Source organism: Sesamum indicum, linkage group LG6, assembly GCF_000512975.1.
Source record: "Sesamum indicum cultivar Zhongzhi No. 13 linkage group LG6, S_indicum_v1.0, whole genome shotgun sequence".
Classification (NCBI taxonomy): domain Eukaryota; kingdom Viridiplantae; phylum Streptophyta; class Magnoliopsida; order Lamiales; family Pedaliaceae; genus Sesamum; species Sesamum indicum.
In genome coordinates this window covers 6,207,348-6,227,938 of record NC_026150.1, presented here as the reverse complement: position 1 = coordinate 6,227,938, position 20,591 = coordinate 6,207,348, and the positions used below count along the sequence as shown (strand labels likewise).

Genomic DNA, 20,591 nt, shown 5'->3' with positions numbered 1-20,591 from the left:
TTGCAGTTATGTCCTTGTCAAAGGGCCCATTTTCCCTCCATTTATGCTCGGAACGGCTTCATTTGGAGGAGGAAGATTGGGAGAGTGGCGGCGGATGTGAAGTCGGAGCCCTACGAAATTGCGGAATCTCGGCCGGAGTCTGTTCAATTTGGCCAAGTTATTCTGGCGGACGATGATGGCGGTGACGACGCCAGTGTGGTTCCGTGGTGGGAACAGTTTCCGAAACGTTGGGTGTTCCTGCTCTATGGATAGAGTAAGCAATGCATTTTTTCTGAAATTTTGTTCCTTCCTAAATCATGCTGCATCCTTGTGGCTTAATAGGGTCATTTTCTGTAGTGAATAGCTTAATGAATTGGCCGCATTTTTTTGCCATTTATTTTGTTCATTTTTATTTATGGGCTTCAGATGCTGCTTGAATTTGCTTATTTCAGAAAGTTATGTGGCTGAAGAGTGTGTTTGTGGGATGCATATCTGCTCTTTTTTCCTTTTCTCCGTTTTGGGCGAAAGTTTGTGCAACCGTGAGAAAATATCATACTCCATTTGTTGTCTTTTCACATAGGAAACTGGCTTCTTGAGCTCAGGTTTTCATGTTCAGATTTGGAAATGTGTGAAATTAGCTGGCCGTTGTTGATAATAGTAATCCAATTATGTTGCTGTCATGTGCATATGCTTTTTGTGTAACTGTGGATGTGTTACTGGTTTTTTACCAACATATTTGTTATGAAAAGTATAGACCTAGTAGCTACCATCGTCTCTTCAGTTGATCCGACTGTCCCTTTAGCAAGTTTGTTGATGTACTTATTGATGATTGATAATTTATTATTTGGAAATGTCCATATAACAAGTTGCTTATTTAATCTGATATTATAGTTCTAACATCATTGTCTTACTTTGTGTTGGTCAATTAAGGGCAGGTCATATTCATAGTCCTGAAATTTAGATTAATATCAATTTCATCCCTAAAATAAAATCATTACTTCCCAGTAAATTCTTAATACTTTGTTTCACATTAGTGCTACATATTGCAATATCAATGAATTTTTCCCATAAGCAGAATCATGTATGTGGTGTCTGCCAAGAGCAAAATTGTCAGAATTTTAGAAACAAAGTTGCACTTTATCCTAAGTTACATTTATAGTCTGTACTCTCAGATAAATTATATAGTTATTCATTTAATATAAGAACACCTAAGATGATATAAGTTTTAATACACACACACATACACTTGCGCTCATGTATAATGCTTTAGAATTAAGCGACGTTAGAGCTTTTGTTAAATATCAATTAAATGAAACTCTTTTATTAATTTTGGTATTAGTTCTAATTTATCGATATAATTTTAATTAATTTAATTTTTTTTAAAAAAACTAAATTTTAAACCCCCCCCCCCCCCCCTTTTTTTTTTTTTTTTTAGCTAAAAACCCCTTGTGTTAATTTTATAGGCAAAAAAACCTTTGTGTTTTTCGAAATTATGCATACTCTCCCCTTCCGTTAGTTAGAGTTAGCGGCGTTAAAATTTTTAAGGAGTTGACTGTTATACTCTTGTTATGATAGCCATTGATCTTCAATAGTTTAAAATGGACTGTCCAGATTTAAAGTTATTTTTAAATATATTTTATATTAAATATATGTATTTATATCTATATACAGTTATATATACATATGTATATCTATACATTCATATATATATATGTATAGTTATATATCTACATATTTAGTTATATATATAATATACATATGTTATAGGCGATGGTGAGGTCGCCCAAAATCGCTGTCACCCCCGCAGAAAGGGGGGTCCTTGCCGTCGGCCCTCTATCCAAGAAACGGAGCTCGCCTATTTTTTCTCGAGGGGACTCCATCTTCAGATCTATAAGAGACTGGAAGGTGGTGGCCGGAAGCGGAGGCGGTGGTCGGAAGGTGGAGCGACAGAAGGAAAGACGATGGTTCTAATTTTTTTATTTTTTATTTTATATTAATTTTATATATACATATAATATAAATTTGAATTTGAATAAAATATTTTTTTTTTAAAAATGAAGTAAGAATAATTTAATTTTTCAAAATTTAAAAGTAATAAAATAAAGATTAAATTTTATTTTAGAGATACAGTAATCCTTATTTAAATATTATTGATAAATAATACAACTTAAAATATTTGATATACTCTTTTAGTATTTTAATAATTGATTAATATATTCTATAAATAAATATAATTTATTGAACATATGTAAACTAAATAATAATTTAATAAGTTAGTAAGATATCATTGTCATAATTACTTTTTATTTATATCCATATAAATATTTACATTTGAATAGTGAATTGTAGATACTAAGTTTTCTATTGTGATTTGTTAATTTAAAATTTTAAATTTGCAAACTATATATATTTTAGGTACTTTAGTTTTTAGTTAATGTATTTCATAAATAGATATAATTTATTAAAATGATGTACCAAATAAGAGTAGGAAAATATTTGCACACTTAAATGTCTAACAAAGGGGGCAAAATGGACATTTGCTAACTAAAAAGTAACACTAAAAAGGCCAAAATGATGCCAATTCGCATGGTGCATGTTCATCACTTTACGTTAAAATGGGGAGGACGTATTTTGCTGCCTTTTAAATAACATGAGAGGTTTTTTGCCTATAACTTAACACATGGGGATTTCACGCTATTTCCTTAAAACACAGGGAGGTCTTATGCAATTTACCCAATTTTAAATATAATATATTCAATTAATACTTTTGATGAAATTAACATAAGCTTTTAGGGGATTTAATCTTCTCAAGGAAAGATATTGATATAAGATAATTGACATATTATTTTAGTTTGATTAAAATAACAATTTTTATGATTCAAGTAAGGTCAGTGAAAACTACTAATTAATAGACAATCTCCTTGCACTTTTGGATGAGTAGTCATTCTAAACAACTTGCCAACTTGGTGATAAAGAGAACAATGAGAGTTACTAAAAGCTCATGACATAAATATTTGTATATAAAAAACCCATCCAAATCCAAAATATTTCTAAAATTTTACCATACACATATTTATACAAGTTCATCATTTTAGCTTTTCTAAATAAACTGACTGACTTATATAATAATTGTACTATATTAAAAATTCCAAGGACTAAAGTAAGAATAAAAACTAAAGTCCAACTTTATCACTCTGTTTTGACAAATTTCACCCTTAAGAATTGACATGAACCACATGCATGATCCTTTTATAGTTGTAAAGGGTTGCTGGGCGGTGATCTAAGTGAGATGTGGAACAAAACTTAAACTTAGTGATAAAAACATCATTATTTTTTAAGGATGGTGTTGATGGTACACTGATCTTAGGGACCACATCATTCAATTGAAAATTTGATAAATTTACTACAGTTTATATGCTCTATAAGCTCTACTTTTTATGTTGGATTAGAATGTACAAATACTTTTGAAGTGTCTAACTTACGTGTGAGAGAAGAACAGGCTCATTGAAAGAAGGAAGAACTCCTTATCTCTTATACTTCATGATGTACATAAGGGCACCATATATGTACAAGTCTATGTCTAATATAATCCCTAAGATCATGCTAAGTTAGTCAAAAATCAGCCTGTGAGTCAACATATATATGTGTGTATATATATATATATATACTACATTTACAACACAAAATCTTTGAAAAAGAGAAAACGAAATCACTCCTAAATTTGGAAACTATGAAATCAAATCTCTTGATTTTAGTCCTAACATATTTACAGCTTCACAACACTGCCCCTCAAGCTGAGGAATAGATGTCTTCCATCCCAGCTTGAATATAAGATCATGGAAGCAGCCACTTTGTGAGAGTATCAACTTATTCATGTTCTGTGGAAAATAGGGCATACGTATTAATCCTTCCTCTAATTTTTCTTTGATGAAATGTCTTATCAATTTCGATATGTTTTGTCCTTTCGTGTTGTCCACATTGACTTGTTGTCACAATAGAGCTTCATAAGACATTCTCAAATCATCTAGGATAATTTTCAGCCAAAGTAGTTCGAACAAAGCAATAGCCCTGAGTTCGACTTTGCAAATGACCTTGTCACCACGTTCTATTTCTTGCTCCTCCAGGTCACTGGGTTATTTCCAAGAAAATTACAATACCCAGTAGTTGATCTTTCATCTGCTATGTAACCACCATAGTCAGCATCGGTATACGCTTCTAAAGTAAAAATATTATTCTTACTTAACACAATTCGTTTTCATGGATTGCCCCCTTGCACGCTACATGAAGATGTGGTTCCCCTGGATTATGCGTAAATTGTCTACTCATGCTTACCGAGTATGCTATGTCTGGTCGAGTGTGAGTGACATATATGAGTTTCTCGACCCCACAGGTGGTTCTTTAATTTCTCCCAACTTCTAGTATGGATCCATCAGGGTGGAAACAGGTTTGCACGCAACCTTTTCTGCTTCTATTAATAGATCAATCGTGTATTGTTGCGGAGATATGAAGATCCTTTTCATGGAATATGACACCTCAATACCAAAGAAGTACTTGAATTTGCCTAATTCCTTTATATCAAACTCTTTCACTATCCCAACCTCAATTTGTGCTTCTCTTTTTCATCGTCACCAGCACTATAATGTCATACATATAGACTGAAAGAATAATTACTCCCCCTGCATTTCAATACTTAATGAAAAGAGTGTGATCACCTTGGCTACAAATATGCCCATAATCCTTCGTAACCTTTGCAAATCTGCTATGCTCTAGCAGATTGTTTAACTCATAAAGAGCTTTATTTAGCTTGAACACCTTGTTACATGTGTCCCCTCCGAATCCTGGTGGAATATTCATGTAGATTTCTTCATATAGGTCGCCATGGAGAAGTGCATTCTTCACATCATACTGCAAAAGTTGCCAATTGAAGTGAGCAACCAATAATAAGAACTCTTGATAGTATTCGTCTTTTCCATTAAAGCAAACTTCTCCTTATAATCAACTCCATCAGCATTGTATTCCATTGTGAAAATCCACTTGCAGTCCACAATGTTTTCGCCTTCTGGTTGGTGAACAATTTCCCATGCTTTATTTCAATGAACTAGCGTTCATTGCATCCCCCCATTCCCTTTTTGACAATGCCTCAAAATAGTTGTTTGGATAAGTAATGGTAAACTTATAATGAACTTTTGTGGTCATGTGACAAGCGCTTAAGAGAGAATAGTGAGATACGGGGTAGAAGGGTCGTTTACTACACTCTATGATACCTTTTCTAACAACAATGGGGAGGTTCAGGTCGTCAATTGAATTAGTGGGAGTTTCTATTGATTTTGTGTAAATATGGGTCAGATCTTACCTTGATTTCATTTTCCGGGTCTGAGTTGGACTCTTGGATGACCTGTGTCATTTTTTGAATGGCCTTTCTCCTTGAATACACCTGAAGAACGTTGGAAAATTACGAGTGACATTAGTTGGGATGAGAGATGACTCGAGTCCAGTAGTGGAATTGGGTAGCACACATGTGACAAGCTCACATGGCTTCGGTTTATCAACATGTGCTAGGACATGACGAAGATCAAGGATTTTAAGTGGTTCAAATGAGATAAATATCATTTTCCATCACTGAGATCCCCCTAATAGATAGGACTTGGAGAAAAAAAGGTGTCTATTCTGTAGGAGGTGGCATTTGCTGAGATATAAAACTTTCTAGATGAGGGATCATAACACTTGTATCCCTTTTGAGTAGATGAGTGACCAAGGTAGACATATTTGATGGATCGGTGGTCTAGTATGTCTCTATATTAGTGGTGGACATGAACACAAGGAGTCCCTTAAAAATTCTAGGTGTGAGATCGTTAGAGGTTTGAAGTGAGGGACGAAACTATTAAGGCTCTCAATGGGACTTTTGTAGTCTACAAATGTGATGAAGCCTTTTTATTATGTGTGCAGCAGCGAGAACGGCCTCTCCCAATTAGCATTTAGGAACGTTGCCTTGAAAGAGTAGAGCCCATGTGGTGATGAGTAAAAGCCTATTTTTCCTTTCAGCTACCTCATTTTGTTGTGTGTTGTGATAATGAATAATATCCTGTGATTGAAAATAAGGTGGCAAAATCTTGTTGAAATAGTCTACCATTGTCTGTCCTAAAGCTTTTTATTCCAACCCCAAATTGGTTTTGAAGTGGAAATTAGGTACAACAATGCCTAACATCATATTTCTGTTTAAGGAGAAAGAGCCATGTAAACTGAGTTCAATCATCATTTAAGGATAAACGGCACATAGCCCCAGAAATATTAGGTACAGTAAGACTCCACTGTTAACTAAATGAAAAGGATGGAAACATCTCTTATTGTTGATAGGAAAGGACATACTCGTGTTTTGCTAGATCACAAACTTCACAGTGAAGTTCAGAAACATCTAATCCTTGAAAGGAAACATGAAGAATCCTATAAGATTGATGACCTAAGTGACTGTGGTACAACCATATGGTATCCTTATTTGAGGAGCTGAGAAAGATAGAGACACATCACTTCTACCCTTATGAGATGATCCAACGTAATAAAGGCCAATTCTTTCCTTAGCAAGTTCAAGCCTCCTCCCCGAACGCTGATCCTAAAAAACACAATAAGAAGGGATGAAAGTAACATAAAAGATCATGGATAAGCTTTTGAATGGAAACATGGCTTGTTGATAATTTTGGTACATGGAGCACATTTTTAAGGATAAGGATAGCTGTCATATATATATATATATATATATATATATACACATCTGAATATCCTGCAATAGTAGCTAAAGAGTCATGCGCCACTTTAATTCTTTTGTTACTTGGGCATGGTGTGTACGTATGGAAGAATTGATCTATGGGAGTCATATGATTTGTGGGACGTGAATTTACTATCCAAGAATCGGCATAGAACTTTTCAGAGGCATTCATGTTCTTTGGAATATTCTGCAACTCTTCAGTTTTCTGAAAGAATTGGATTCTTCGGTCGATTTAATGTTGCTTGTGATAGTGGTTTTTGAAGTTGACATGGTGAAGAGGGAAAATTGTAGCTATGAGGCTGCTCTCAGAAAATTAAGCATTAAGCATCACTACCAGCAATGATGGTTGCTTGATGAAGAGAAGAGAGAACCCTAGGAAAAGCCTACCATGTGAGAGAAGAACAAACTTATTGAAAGATCGAAGAATTTCTTATTTCTTATATGTCATGATGTACATGGAGACACCATATATATACAATTGTTGGTCTGACGTAATACCTAGTCGATTTAAGTTAGTCAATCCTATGAGTCAGTATATATATACACCTAGTACATCTACAACAAGAAATCTTTGTAAAAAAAGAATTAAATCACTCCTAAGTTTGGAAACTATGAAATTAAATCCTTGATTCAGTCCTAACATATTTACACATTACAGCTTCACAACATTATGTATAAGCAAAAAATTATAGTCAACAGCTATAGAATAATATGACATCCAATTGAACGACAATATACTTTAACCTTTAGTATCATACAAAACTTTTCAACATGATAAGGTATGAGAAATTGTGAATCAGATACTTTCCCGGGTATTCTGAACCTTGGGATTTTCAAATTCATGATTGCATTTGCATTTTCGTGAACCATAAAGTTAGAGAGAGAAATGACCTGTCTCTTCAATGCTCTATATGTTTAAGTGGACCATTGGAACCATTTTTCCAAAATGACCCACTCAATTTCTGCTCTTCCTTTTATAACGATTGTAGTTGGCTAAAATTAAGGTAGAAAAAGGAGTCTTTGTTCCTGGAGGGGTATTTGACTCCATGACTCTTAGTGGCTAAAGCATGTGCGACTGGTACTTCTGTTCATTTTGTTGAGCAGCATTGCTCTTGCACTTCTGTTGATAGGCCATGTAATGTTGTAAGGGAGGCAACTTTTCTTATTAAATATACTAATCTCGATGAGTTAGTGGGCACTCTACATGTAGTCAATGTTCGTGGGCTAGATGGCGGATAGCCTGTGTTAGCCCCCTTACTAATTCTACCATCGTGACATTCATTTCTTTACTTTATTCCTTATCCTGTTGGTAATTGGTAAACCTCAGTTCCCACTTTTTGCATAGTGGTTTGCATCTTAATATCTCAGTTTATTTCCCTTAAGATTTGTGAAAATGAATACTTTATTTCTTCCTGATGAATTGGAAATTTCAGTTGGGAATTTAAGCAGATTCTACCCTGCAGGTAAACATGAGCATTGCAATACTCCCAATGGCATCAGAGTTCCACTGGAGTCCAACAACTGTCGGTTTAATTCAGTCTTCTTTTTTCTGGGGTTACCTTCTCACTCAGGTAATGAAGATGATTTATTTGTTTAAAGATCAATTATTGTTTGTATCTGCATCTTGTTCTTCAATTCAATGTTATGGCTTTGAAAGTAATGCTAGGTTATTTGGTTTGAGGCCAAAAGCCTTAGGTTTTTGTTAATATATGCACATGTGCACGCACACTCACTCACATATGAATGTTTAGTATTTTCATCTGCATCATATTCCTCGCATGCCACATCTTTATCTATGCCCTTCAAATTGGCAGTTGATATCTTATGAACTTTATTTATGCCACGAAGCTCAGGTTGCAGGAGGTATATGGGCAGACACTGTTGGTGGCAAGTCTGTTTTAGGATTTGGTGTAGTTTGGTGGTCAATAGCAACAGCTCTTACACCAATTGCAGCAAAACTTGGTCTGCCTTTTTTACTTGTGGTCCGTGCTTTCATGGGTATTGGAGAGGTCAGTCTCATATATTTTAACTATTCTCCTTCCTCTAAATTTCTATTTCGAATCCGTAGCTTGAAATGTTACGTCGTTGATTAGGTTGTATACGGTTTACCATTTTCTCATCCAAATCAACATTGTCATTCTTCATGATATTAAGTTTTCTGTGGGAGTGAGTGAGATTATTCTCTTGCAGGGTGTTGCAATGCCTGCTATGAATAATATATTGTCAAAATGGGTTCCTGTATCAGAGAGAAGTAGATCACTAGCATTGGTTTACAGTGGGATGTATCTCGGATCTGTAACTGGTTTGGCATTTTCACCAATGTTGATTCACAAGTTCGGCTGGCCATCTGTCTTCTATTCATTTGGTTCTCTGGGCACAGTTTGGTTTTCTCTGTGGCTTAACAAGGTGATTCTCAACTACGATAAGCTTCGACATCAAGAACATTGGCATCGTATCATTAAATCATCTATTCTTATCCATATTGACTATTCCAGATTCTGAATAAGCAATATTGTTTATGATGAGGTCTACATAATATAGGCACATAGTTCACCTCGTGAGGATCCTGAACTGCTGCCTCAAGAAAAGAAACTCATTCTTTGCAACTGCACATCAAAAGAACCTGTTAAATCAATACCATGGAGATTGATATTATCAAAATCACCTGTATGGGCCCTGATAGTGTCTCATTTCTGCCACAATTGGGGAACATTTATCCTTCTTACTTGGATGCCAACGTATTATCACCAGGTACGTGATTGTTTTGTATTACGCATGTAAGTGTCCGTTGGTACTTTGATATTGAAGTTGACTTACCTTTCCGGTAACTATCAAACATGCTTGAAACTAGTGTAGGGTGATCATTTACTGCTATAGACAAAAACACACCAATGTTATGGAAACAATGCATTTGGTGTGATGATAATTGGAAAATAAACAAGTGTTAGTTGCTAGTGGCAAGAACTTCTGCGTATATTTCCCTGTGATGTGTATCCTATGGACCACCTTGGTTTGCAGAAGTGCCTAAGATTTCGTTCCTTCTTAATTCCTGTTACACAGAAAAGCCAAGTTAACATCTGCCAACAGCCAGTACCTTGTTCCTCTTGTTTACGTGCATAGATGGAAAAGCCAAGGTAACATCCGCCACATTATAAAGCTGTAACCCACTGACATCTACTATTCCAGCATCCTACAAACATCCTTCATGCTGCAAAAAATTGTCAACCATGTGGAAATTACAGTGGAGTTTAACCTTTATACTTGCATGGTAATTATTTAAGCCACTTGATTGAGTTGTCATGCGTATACGTTTACATGTCAGCATCTCCAATTGCATTTAGTATCTAAATGACCTAATATACTGCTAACTGTTGACATGCTTGAGGAGAAAGTAGGAATATCATTTTGTGTTATAGAAAATCACCAGCGGGTGCTAATAATAGGAAAATATATTATAGGCAAAAATATAATATAATGCTGATCTAAGCTGGAAAAGAAGCAAGTTTAAAGTTGCTTGTGCAAAAGATAAAAGGCGACCAAGTTTGCCCCTCAGTACTCCCTACGTGTCGTTCCATCTCGAATCCTATTACAGAAGTAATAAAAGTGGAATTATTGGGGGTGTTCCCCAAAACCGCATGGCAGCCCCAATCAATCGATCCAACCCAAAATGCACCACAATTGGCGGGTTAAGGGTGGGTTGAGTTGGTCTTGGGCTAGTAAAAAAACACCCATTTTAAAAATCGGGTTCGATTTTACATTTACATAGACCGCGTTCGACCGCAATAACAATAACAATAACTATAATAATAATAATAATAATAATAATAATAAGATTAACAACAACAATGATAATAATATACTAGAACTTGTACAAAATTTTTGATAATACATAAGGTAGTATTCAAGAAAATAATAACAATTACCATACTTTTTATTGGTATTGTATAATATATCTATCTTCAATATTATACATGTGTGAATAATATGCCATGTTTTATGTTTCTTTTTTTTGTGTGTGTGTGATGCCTATATATCCTTTCATATAATAATAGAATTATAATTTTATGTGTCCAAATAAATAATTTTTCAATTAGTTTTTATAGTAATAGTTGTTAATTATGTACATAGTTGAATTGAAATAGAATTATAATAAAATAAATAATAATAATTATAAAGAGTTTTAGTCACAACTAAAAATGATTTAAATAAAAGTATTTAAAATTTTAATAGTAACAAGGAAAATATAGATGCTATATAAATAGAAGAAGATACGATGTAGAAACTTGAAAAAGCATATTTTTTTTTGGAAATGAAAGTAATTTGTGGGACAATGTCCCATTATTTTTATTGTTTGTTCATGTAATGTGATCATCAAGGTAAAGTAATATTTATTGAGATTTTTGTTGTTTGTTCATGTAATGTGATCATCAAGGTAAAGTAATATTTATTGAGAATGCACGAGGCTTATTAAAAAAATATTTGACAACAAATATTAGACTATAATTAATAAACATCAAGTCAAAATAAATTAAGTTAATGTATTTATTTTATTTTATTGTATTTTTATATTGTGAAGTATATGATGCACATGCTTTTAAATTTTCGTATGCATTACTTCTCCATATGAAAAAATCAATTACTATATATTTTTATTTATCTATCTTAGCCATTGTATATCCTACATACACATACATATATATGTGTGCGTGTTTGTCTTTTTGTGTGCTTGTTGTAGATGATATCATTATTTTGTTATAATTTGTTTCCATAATTATTTTATTTTATTTTAAATCATTTTTATTTAATATTTGTATATTATTATGATCAGTTTAATTTAAAATTTAATTTGAAATTAGGGTTTTTTCACAATCTTATTAAAAAAGAAGTGGTAACTTTTTATATTTATTTTTATTCTTCTATAATAAATATATAATCATGTATATTTTACATATTGTAATTGATATATAATATTTTTATATTTTTGCTAACTATCAGAAAAATGCATTATGATAAATAATTATAATAAAGCATAAGACGTCATATAATAATAATATGATTGTAAAAGTGATCGACTCTATACTAAAAACTGCAAAAACCGCCCCAACCCAACTAGACAACAAAGTGCAATTTTTTATGATTGTTGGGTTGGGCTGAAAAATTACCTTAATTGGCCCACTACGCACCGAGTACACTCCTAGGAATCATGAGGCCGTCCTTGTTTTTGATATTGCTAGCAAATATGGAGAAGCCGAGTTCAATCTTAACATATCTCCAAACTAGCATCCAAGGCCAACCTTGGCCATGCCACCATATTAGAGCCTGCCAGCGTGCCCTAGATTTTGCTGATTATCACTTCTATGGAAGCGGTCTTGAATTTTAATATTAATTACTGTAAAACCAACCCAATTAATGGGAATTAATATTAGTTCAATTTTCAACAATATGATTTCAAGGAACCTGGATCATTTTTGATGATGGTTGAATAAATTAAAACTAATGAAAATTATAAGAAGATGAGAAACTGATTAAAGTCATGCCAGTTGAACTATGGGGGTTATCCTGGGGATGATCATGAGAATAATTGTTGGGGAAGATGATACCATCGTGATGGTACGGGGTGGTGGGTGCAATTGCTACTGTTAATCACTGTGGGGTCTCCTTACCTTGAGGACTGAGTGACAGAAATGGCAAGAGGGAAAAGAAACAGCAGCATTACCCATGCTTGGAGAAGGTGGCGGGAAGGGTGATGATGCTCATGTCTAACTGGGTCCAAGTTCTCTTGTTAACTGAAATGAGGTTTGTAGTCCTGGTCAACTCCAGGAAATCTGTTTCCACTTACGATGAGAGCAATCAGATGGATCATGGAAAAAGTATTTGGATTGGCATTGCAAGGACTTATATACTCCTATTGAGTTAGTAATGTTCCCCCTCAAGGTGTATTAGAGGACCAATATGTTCTCCTCTTTTTCTTTTTAATTACAAATTTGCTGGTTTGGGAAAAATAGGAGTTGATCTATTTGTTTTGTTGCGCAAATGCTACAACCTCATTGTTGTTTCTTTAAAAATTGATGTTCTAAAATAGCATAAATTCAATTTTCTTTTATAAACTCTTGTGTAGGTGTTGAAGTTTAATCTTACTGAATCGGGACTTTTATCTGTCTTTCCATGGCTTACGATGGCCTTTTCTGCCAATTTGGGTGGTTGGATTGCAGATACTCTTGTGAGCAGAGGCGTATCTGTGACCATGGTTAGAAAGGTAATATATTTTTACTTGTGTATAAGCTAGATGATAATTGTGCAATGTTTGCGAGCCTTGGGTTATATGCTTTTGTTATTCATGCTTGTTTGCTAAGATTTGTAACCATAAGAATGAATAGCTGTGAGCAAAGCTTGTTGAGATTTTCTTGATGGTTTTGATGGTGTTTGGTTGAGTTAATAAGCTTCCTAAAATGTTCTTTTAAATTGTTTGAGAGTGCTAAATAATGTAGAGTATTTAATGAATCATTAGAAAATAATCTTACAAGTTCCTTAAATAGGACATTGACATTTTATAACACTTTTAAAAGAAGTGAAGGATTTATTAGTCTATATCTATGATCCTAACAGATCCCATTACTTTTCACTATATTAATTGTACATGCTTCATGATCTTAGTCGTTCAAGCATTTCAAAAATGATCTAACGTATATAGCGTCTTATAAACTTTTATAAATATTTTATTAGATGTGGGAGCTCATATGATGTTTTACATGAGGTTTCAAGGGCAAAAGCTGTCCCCTTTTGTAAGAGAGTCTTTTGACCTAACCAAACAATTTTTTATTTTATTTTATTTTATTTTTTACCTAACCAAACAATTGTATGTTATAAGTTCCAAAAATATTTTATAAACTGTAGGAGATCATATCATGTGACAAATGATCTTAGCCACGCACCTTCTTAGTTGACTGCATCTTCTATTTCCCATTCTTTATACTACCACTTCATCTGTTTCTAATTTTTGTAGTACACTTTTGTTGCATCAACACCAGAGTTGTTGTCACTATACCGACTTCAACTAGTGCACGAGCATCTTTATCTTTTTCCTTAGGGTACATTACAAGGGGTACGTCATAATACAAGAAAGAAAAAATCTTAGAGTTTTCCCCCATACGCTGAGCGTCCGGAAAAGTTCATTTGAACATCATTTTTGCACTTCCGTTGGTGGAAAATTTTTTTGATCCAAATTTGATCATTTTTTACGGATAAAAATGCCCCTTGGGTCTAACTGTAAGCTTATATTTTTATTTTCAATATACCACTGTCTAGATTTGGTAATTAAATGGAAATGCACCCATTTTCCTCTTTATTCATTTCAAATACCCTCTCTTGAAATACAATTATAGCTAGGTCGAAAGGGTTTTCGTCATTTATTATAACATTATTTTACTTAAATTATGGCCTAACCGGAAGTTCGGAAGTATCTTTTCAGAAATTTCCAACTGAATGTGCAAGGGTGTTACAATCTTTAAGGGGCATAATTATAACTTTTAATCTAACAAGGGGCCGAAATTACGACAATCTTAGGGGTGTAGATATAATTTGCCCTTTTACTTCTGTCTTCAAGTAAAATTCTAGGTTATACATTTCCAATATGAACATTTTTATTTAGTTGCTGATGACTTACTCACCTTTGCCACTTGTCTCTTTGTAAATTGAAGTGCTGTAGGCCACATAATCCACCACCTTAGGTGACTTTGAGAAAGATTGTTGTATTAAAATGCAGTTGAATGAATTCAAACAATCATGGTTTTCCATAATTAACAAGGGAAGCTGGGATGGGGAAAGGATTAGTAAGTTCCAAACGGAAATTTCCTAGTAATAGCTAAGGAAGATTTTATAGATTGTTGGCAAATTATATCTACTTGAACACTACGTCTTACTTGCAAGCTGATTGAGAAGCTCTCTTAAGTGTATATTTTCCTTGCTTTAGTTCTGCAGGTTCTGCCTTTTTTACAAGCGGTATGTTGTGAGCTGGTCACAGAGTGATATTTTTCTGTGAATCAGCTGCAAAGCTACTGATGTCGTATCAAGTTAATTTAGTAGATGCAGTCACTGACATTTGTAGCATTTGAATTTTTAATGGTTTTGTATTCTTTTATGTCTTCTGCAGATCATGCAGACAATTGGATTTCTCGGCCCTGCTTTCTTCTTGACTCAGCTGAAGCATATTGATTCCCCTGCAATGGCGGTTTTGTGTATGGCGTGCAGCCAGGTTTTTCATTATTGACCACATTAAAATCCTCAATTAAACTATATAAATTTGAGAAAATTACTACTATGCAACTACTGGAAAAGCTATACTGCCCTTTCTTTTCTCTTAAGCTTTTCCTCTGACTGTTTGCTTGATATATTCTGCTTAGTTGGCGCTATGAATCAATTTTCGACATGAATGTTTTTGGATTCTGAAAGAAACTTAATCCTTATTGCCCAATTCGTGTTTTTCTTTAATTCTACATTTTATGCTATGGCTTTGGAGCTTAGTGAAGGAAACACGATGCAAAACCTTTCTATTCATTTGGTTCCAGAGGAAAAGATGAAATTACTGTTTTGCAGAGATAATTACTAGATACTTTATAAATTTAGTAAAATCTACTTCCATTCTTTTTAGCTTATACTTAAATATATTAAATATAACACTAATATTCTCCAAAACAAGAATGTTTTGCAGTTTATTCCTATTTGATTTTCCTTTGCTCCTAACCCCTAAATCCAAGAAGAGTTGTACTCAAGTACTTGTGCTTTTAGTCTTTATTGGTTGTGATTTTTCGAAATTGTTTTTGGCGTAGGGAGCTGATGCTTTTTCACAGTCAGGGTTGTATTCAAACCATCAAGATATTGCTCCGCGATATTCAGTAAGTATTTACCTTTAATCCTCCCTTTGTCATCAATGTCAACCTAGTGAAGGCATTAGAAGGACATTATAATTCAAGATTCTACAATTGATAAGTAAATTTTAGTGTTCATAATAAACACTAACATTTGTATTAGTGTTTTTGAAGACGCAGAGTGTTAGGCAGGCCTTCACATGTCTCAGGTTGTGGCGTAAGGCTTGTGAATTGATATACTTAATATATCTAAAAGCTATGATACTATTGAGAATTTTAGTGAACAAGCCAACACACTTGAAGTGATTACATTTTTGGTCCATCACTTCGCCACGAATTTAATTACCTTCTCTCTAGTTTAGCCTGTTGAATGAAGAAAATGACTTGATATGAAGAACTAGTCCCAAATATTACTAGAGTAGAAATAGAAATATGGTGTGGATATAATTGATTTATTTGTAAAAAAATGCGAACCACAAATGGAAAATATATGCAGATCCCCTAACAATCTTCTAACACTCCCCTCAAGCTGGAGCATATATCAACCATGCTCAACTTGCAATATAAAAACTAAAATTGCTTGGTTCCCAAAGCTTTAGTGACACATCTCTTATTTGCTCCAATGAAGGAATATACGGTGTACAAATTCTTCCACTCATCATTTGTCTTGTCTTGGAAATCCATACCATTATTGTCCCAAAATTGAACTCCGTAGGAGTATCCACAGGTTTAGTGCCAAGTAGCTAGTTTCTTGGAGTAAGTCAAGAGCATACTTTCTTTGGGATAGATAGATGAGCAATCTCAATGTCCTAGAAATATCTAGGATATGCATGTCTTTCGTGACAAAGTGTCAAAGTGTTGTTGTAGATACGCCTCAATCTTGTGGATACCCTCAACATCACATTCAGAAATCAGGATATCATCAACACCCACAGCCACAATAACCATACCAGATGGTCCCCATACACAAATACAAAATGGTTTGTTTGACATATGTGAAACCCGAACTCAATAATCACCCTCTAAACTTGTAAACCAAGCTCAAGGACTCTACTTGAGGCCGTAATTACTTTCTTTAGTTTGCACACCATGTTCGGATTCTCCCTCTAAGCAACATACTCCATAAAGACAACCTCACTTACCATAGGAAAAGGTGTTCTTCACATCCATCAGATACATAGGCCAATCTTGATTAACAGCCAAGGAGAATATGAAACGAATGGAATTGAGATGAGCAACGGGAGAGAATGCCTCTAAATAGTCAACTCCATAGGTTGGAGTGAAACCCTTGGCAACCACAAGGACCCTATACTGATAAATAGTCCGATCAGGGGATACTAGTTTGAACACCAGCGGCAAGACACATTTGCATCAGTGGAGCAGGCACAAGTTCTCAAGATATAAGAGTAGACATTTTATCATGCATTGCTAACTTTCTACTCGAGCTATAGTACTGGGGCAAAATACTGGAGAGCAATACAGCAAATGTATCAAGGAAGGACTTAAATCTTCATAAGAGAAAATTAGCTGAAAGATGCAGTACATCACCCTTTACCTTCGCGACAAGCAATAAGAAGGTCACCATCGGATTAACTAGGCAAAGGTAAGTAGGAGCTACAAGAGGAGACGATGGATGAGTAAAATCGTCAAATGCAGTGGATGATACCCGATGACGACGAGTATACACCTGAAGAAGGCGAGGGAAAAGTTAATGGGGTCCAAAGGTGACAAAGAGGTGAAAGAGGCACAGACACAGAGCTGGAAGAAATCTCAACACCATTTTTGTACTTGAAGTAATATGGGGTAAACTCAAAAAATGTAATGTTAGTTGAAGTGAATGACCACAAGCCACAGGATCATAGCTACGATACTTTCTGTATATGAGCATAGCTGAGAAAGATTCACTTGACAGACCTAGGACATAGTTATCAGCATCATCGGTGAAAGCAGGGAAAAACAAAGACCCAAAAATCCGAGGGACAACATGAAATAGAGGTTGACTAGGATATAGACAAGAGCTAGGAATATCTCTATGTGGAACACTAGATGGAAATGGCATATGATTTATCAGAAAAACATGGAGGAAGTCATGTGGGACATAAGTCACAATCAACGTCTAGAATATGGCAATGTTTATGTTCTGGCACACTATTCCTGTTGAGAAGTTGCTCATACTCCTCTCAGCTCAGCGAAACTCAACCAAACTTTGGAGCCGATACTTCAAGTTCACTAGAAAGGGCACTGGCCCCCAGGCTTTGCCAAACTTAATCCAGTTTTTTCCTAAGACATGGTTTTGACATAATGTTCACAATAACGAGTACCATGAGAGTTATGTGAACAACGGCCTTGTCCTCGCCTAGATTGGCACCACGTGATGAACCACGACCTGGAATAGCTAAACGCGAAGTCTCGGAAGTAGGGGAGATTTTGTGGTCCTGGTACCAACATGAAGCACATGGGAAAAATCATTAGACAAAGTGGGAACTGACTCACTGGCTAATAGAGAATCTCTAGTGGGAATGAAGGGAAGAATCAAGGATGGATAGAAATTTGGCCCCAAAAAATTTTTGGTGAGCATGTTGAGCCTTAGCATCACACTTCAAAGGATGATATAAAAGTATCTCATCAACAACTCCTTTCGGTGAAGCAAAATAATCAGAGTGAGAGCATCATCTTGTCACAAAGGAAAAAGTTGCTCATACAACTCAAGCACGCAAGAAACATTTTTCTTGTGAGACTACATATCACAAAGAGTATCCTGAAACTTTTCGTCCAGTGTTATGAGGTGGGTTTTTTTTACCTTTTATAGTTTAGCGGGTGAGTGCGGCCATACGCATACTTCAGGGGTGGAAAACGTATTTAACCCTAAAAGATAATACTAAACACTAACTGTTGTTTAGTTGTAACTGAAATTTTCATGTATATGCTCGTGACAACTTGAAAACTTTTCATTATTAGTGTTGGCCCTTAGGTTTGAACCTTTCACGTTTTAGTCCATGCCATACAACTTCATTAGCAAGTAAAGAAAAGTTGACAGCCGGGGCTAAATTTTCCACAAAAGTAGAATGTTATGAAAAACCTCAGTGGAGCAATAAAACGGAGGGCTAAAGGGACTGAGACCAAGTTGTAAAGGTTAATGACTAAAATTGTGTTCACCTATACTAAGTAACTAGTAGGAAAAACATTGTGAAATAAAGCTTGAGTGTAAGAGGCATAACAGACGATTAATAAGAAGGAAATATATTGATAGGTCTTGAACTAAAGTAAACACATAATAGGATTTTTTTTTTTTTGCCTTAACATCAACTCATGTGCTAAACAACAAATATAGAAGCAATTGTTTTTTTGAATCATAATACATGCTAATACGAGTGTGCTTGCACTGACCTGAGGCGCTTTTGGTAGTGCCACGTGCCCCATGAGTGCCTTTAAAACTTTCATTTCTATTTTAACTCCATATCATTGTATGAATTGACTGTATGGAAACCATCACAGGGTGTACTACTTGGTCTTTCTAATACTGCTGGGGTGTTGGCTGGTGTTTTTGGTACCGCTGCAACTGGTTATATCTTGCAACATGGTATGTCCTGGGAGACTTCTTTGATGATCTCAAATATTCTCGATTAACAGTAGGCCTACAACAATGATAGTATGCTTAGGAAATAGAAATGTTCATTTAAAAATAAAATCTATGGCATCTCTGTTCTCTTTGATAGTCGGTCCTACAAATAGTATTGATGTTCCTCATTCTTTTTGCCTTGTTCAGAAATTGTATTTCCTCCTACAAAATTTGAATCTCTATTGATCCTCATTGAATACACGTGACAAAGTTGTGGCCTTACAAACACCCTGTAGGCAATACAAACCCTTTGCTCACCGTACCCAAATTTTGAATGTGATAAAATCTTGTATAGGATGAATACAAGAGATTTGTGCTGTCCATGGTTGGGACTTGGTATGAACTCAATTGGATGTGATCCCATTAGTTCTTATTAACTCATTAAGCATTTGAATCTCAATTCAATTATGATTATGGTACATCTTAATCAAATTTGCCTGATCCGTTCATTTGATTCCAGTAGATGCATTTGTAAATCTTATATTGATTGTGAATGATATGACTTATTGTAAGACTACTTTTACCAACATTGAGAAAAATGCAGTTAGAATTGGTTGCTTTATCTTAATAATTGTCATCAGCAAAGTACTTCTTGGATTATGTATCTTTTAATCAAGGATATTGTTAAAAATTTGATTTTAAACGTCTTTTTGGTTAAAGATCAAAATTTGAATTCTTGAATTCAGTTTCAAATTCAGGTAGTTTGAGTATCAGAATGCAAGAATCATCTAAATATTGACTTTTGGTATTCTGGTTATGAATTATAATCCAACATATTCTATTCATTTATGAAGGGAATATGATGGCAAACAAATGAGGTAGAGACAATTGCAGGTTTCTTTTGAGCTTTTTCCTCTTGTTTATATATGGCCTTTATCTAGACATTCATCACGGAGCATCAAGAAACTTTAGCCACACATTGACTAACTTTGCTCATTGTTTCTAATGTAACTCATTTGGTAAGTGAATTTTCATGCTATGATTGTGTGTTGAAAATGTCAACTGAATTTCTTAATCAATTCTTGATAAATGATGGTGAAGTTACATTTGCTTCAGCCTTATGAGAAAGATTGGATTTACTGTTGTAGCTATAAGATAGATTGCAACAAAAGCAAAATGGCTCTACAATAGTGTAGTGCAACATTACGGTTGCTATTGTCATGACAAAATTTGATTTCATGCAAGGATGATGAGGATATAAAACTTTGCATAACCTTTCTCATCAATGATGGATCCATCTAGGTGAAATGTATCAACAGAAAGAACCATATGCATACCAAGTACTTTACAATTTATGCAAGGGGTTATAAGGAGTTATGTTATACTGATACAACAGAAGAGCACTAGAGTTAGAATGACGGATACGATA

The 20,591-nt window shown here is 34.6% G+C and overlaps 1 protein-coding gene across 2 annotated transcripts in view; it reads left to right on the top strand.

Annotated features, from left to right (window-relative positions):
- The window catches only part of LOC105163880 (sodium-dependent phosphate transport protein 1, chloroplastic), a 13,634-nt gene continuing 1,237 nt past the window's right edge, over positions 8,195-20,591 (top strand). Inside the window, exons 1-8 of one of the 2 annotated variants that reach the window (XM_011082389.2) lie at positions 8,195-8,310; positions 8,593-8,748; positions 8,930-9,145; positions 9,281-9,490; positions 12,858-12,995; positions 14,889-14,990; positions 15,565-15,630; positions 19,099-19,183. In XM_011082389.2, coding sequence (XP_011080691.1) covers positions 8,209-8,310; positions 8,593-8,748; positions 8,930-9,145; positions 9,281-9,490; positions 12,858-12,995; positions 14,889-14,990; positions 15,565-15,630; positions 19,099-19,183 — 1,075 coding nt within the window. In that variant the 5' untranslated portion in view covers positions 8,195-8,208. The remainder of the gene's footprint in view (positions 8,311-8,592; positions 8,749-8,929; positions 9,146-9,280; positions 9,491-12,857; positions 12,996-14,888; positions 14,991-15,564; positions 15,631-19,098; positions 19,184-20,591) is intronic. The other variant, XM_020695066.1, reaches the window with a different exon arrangement.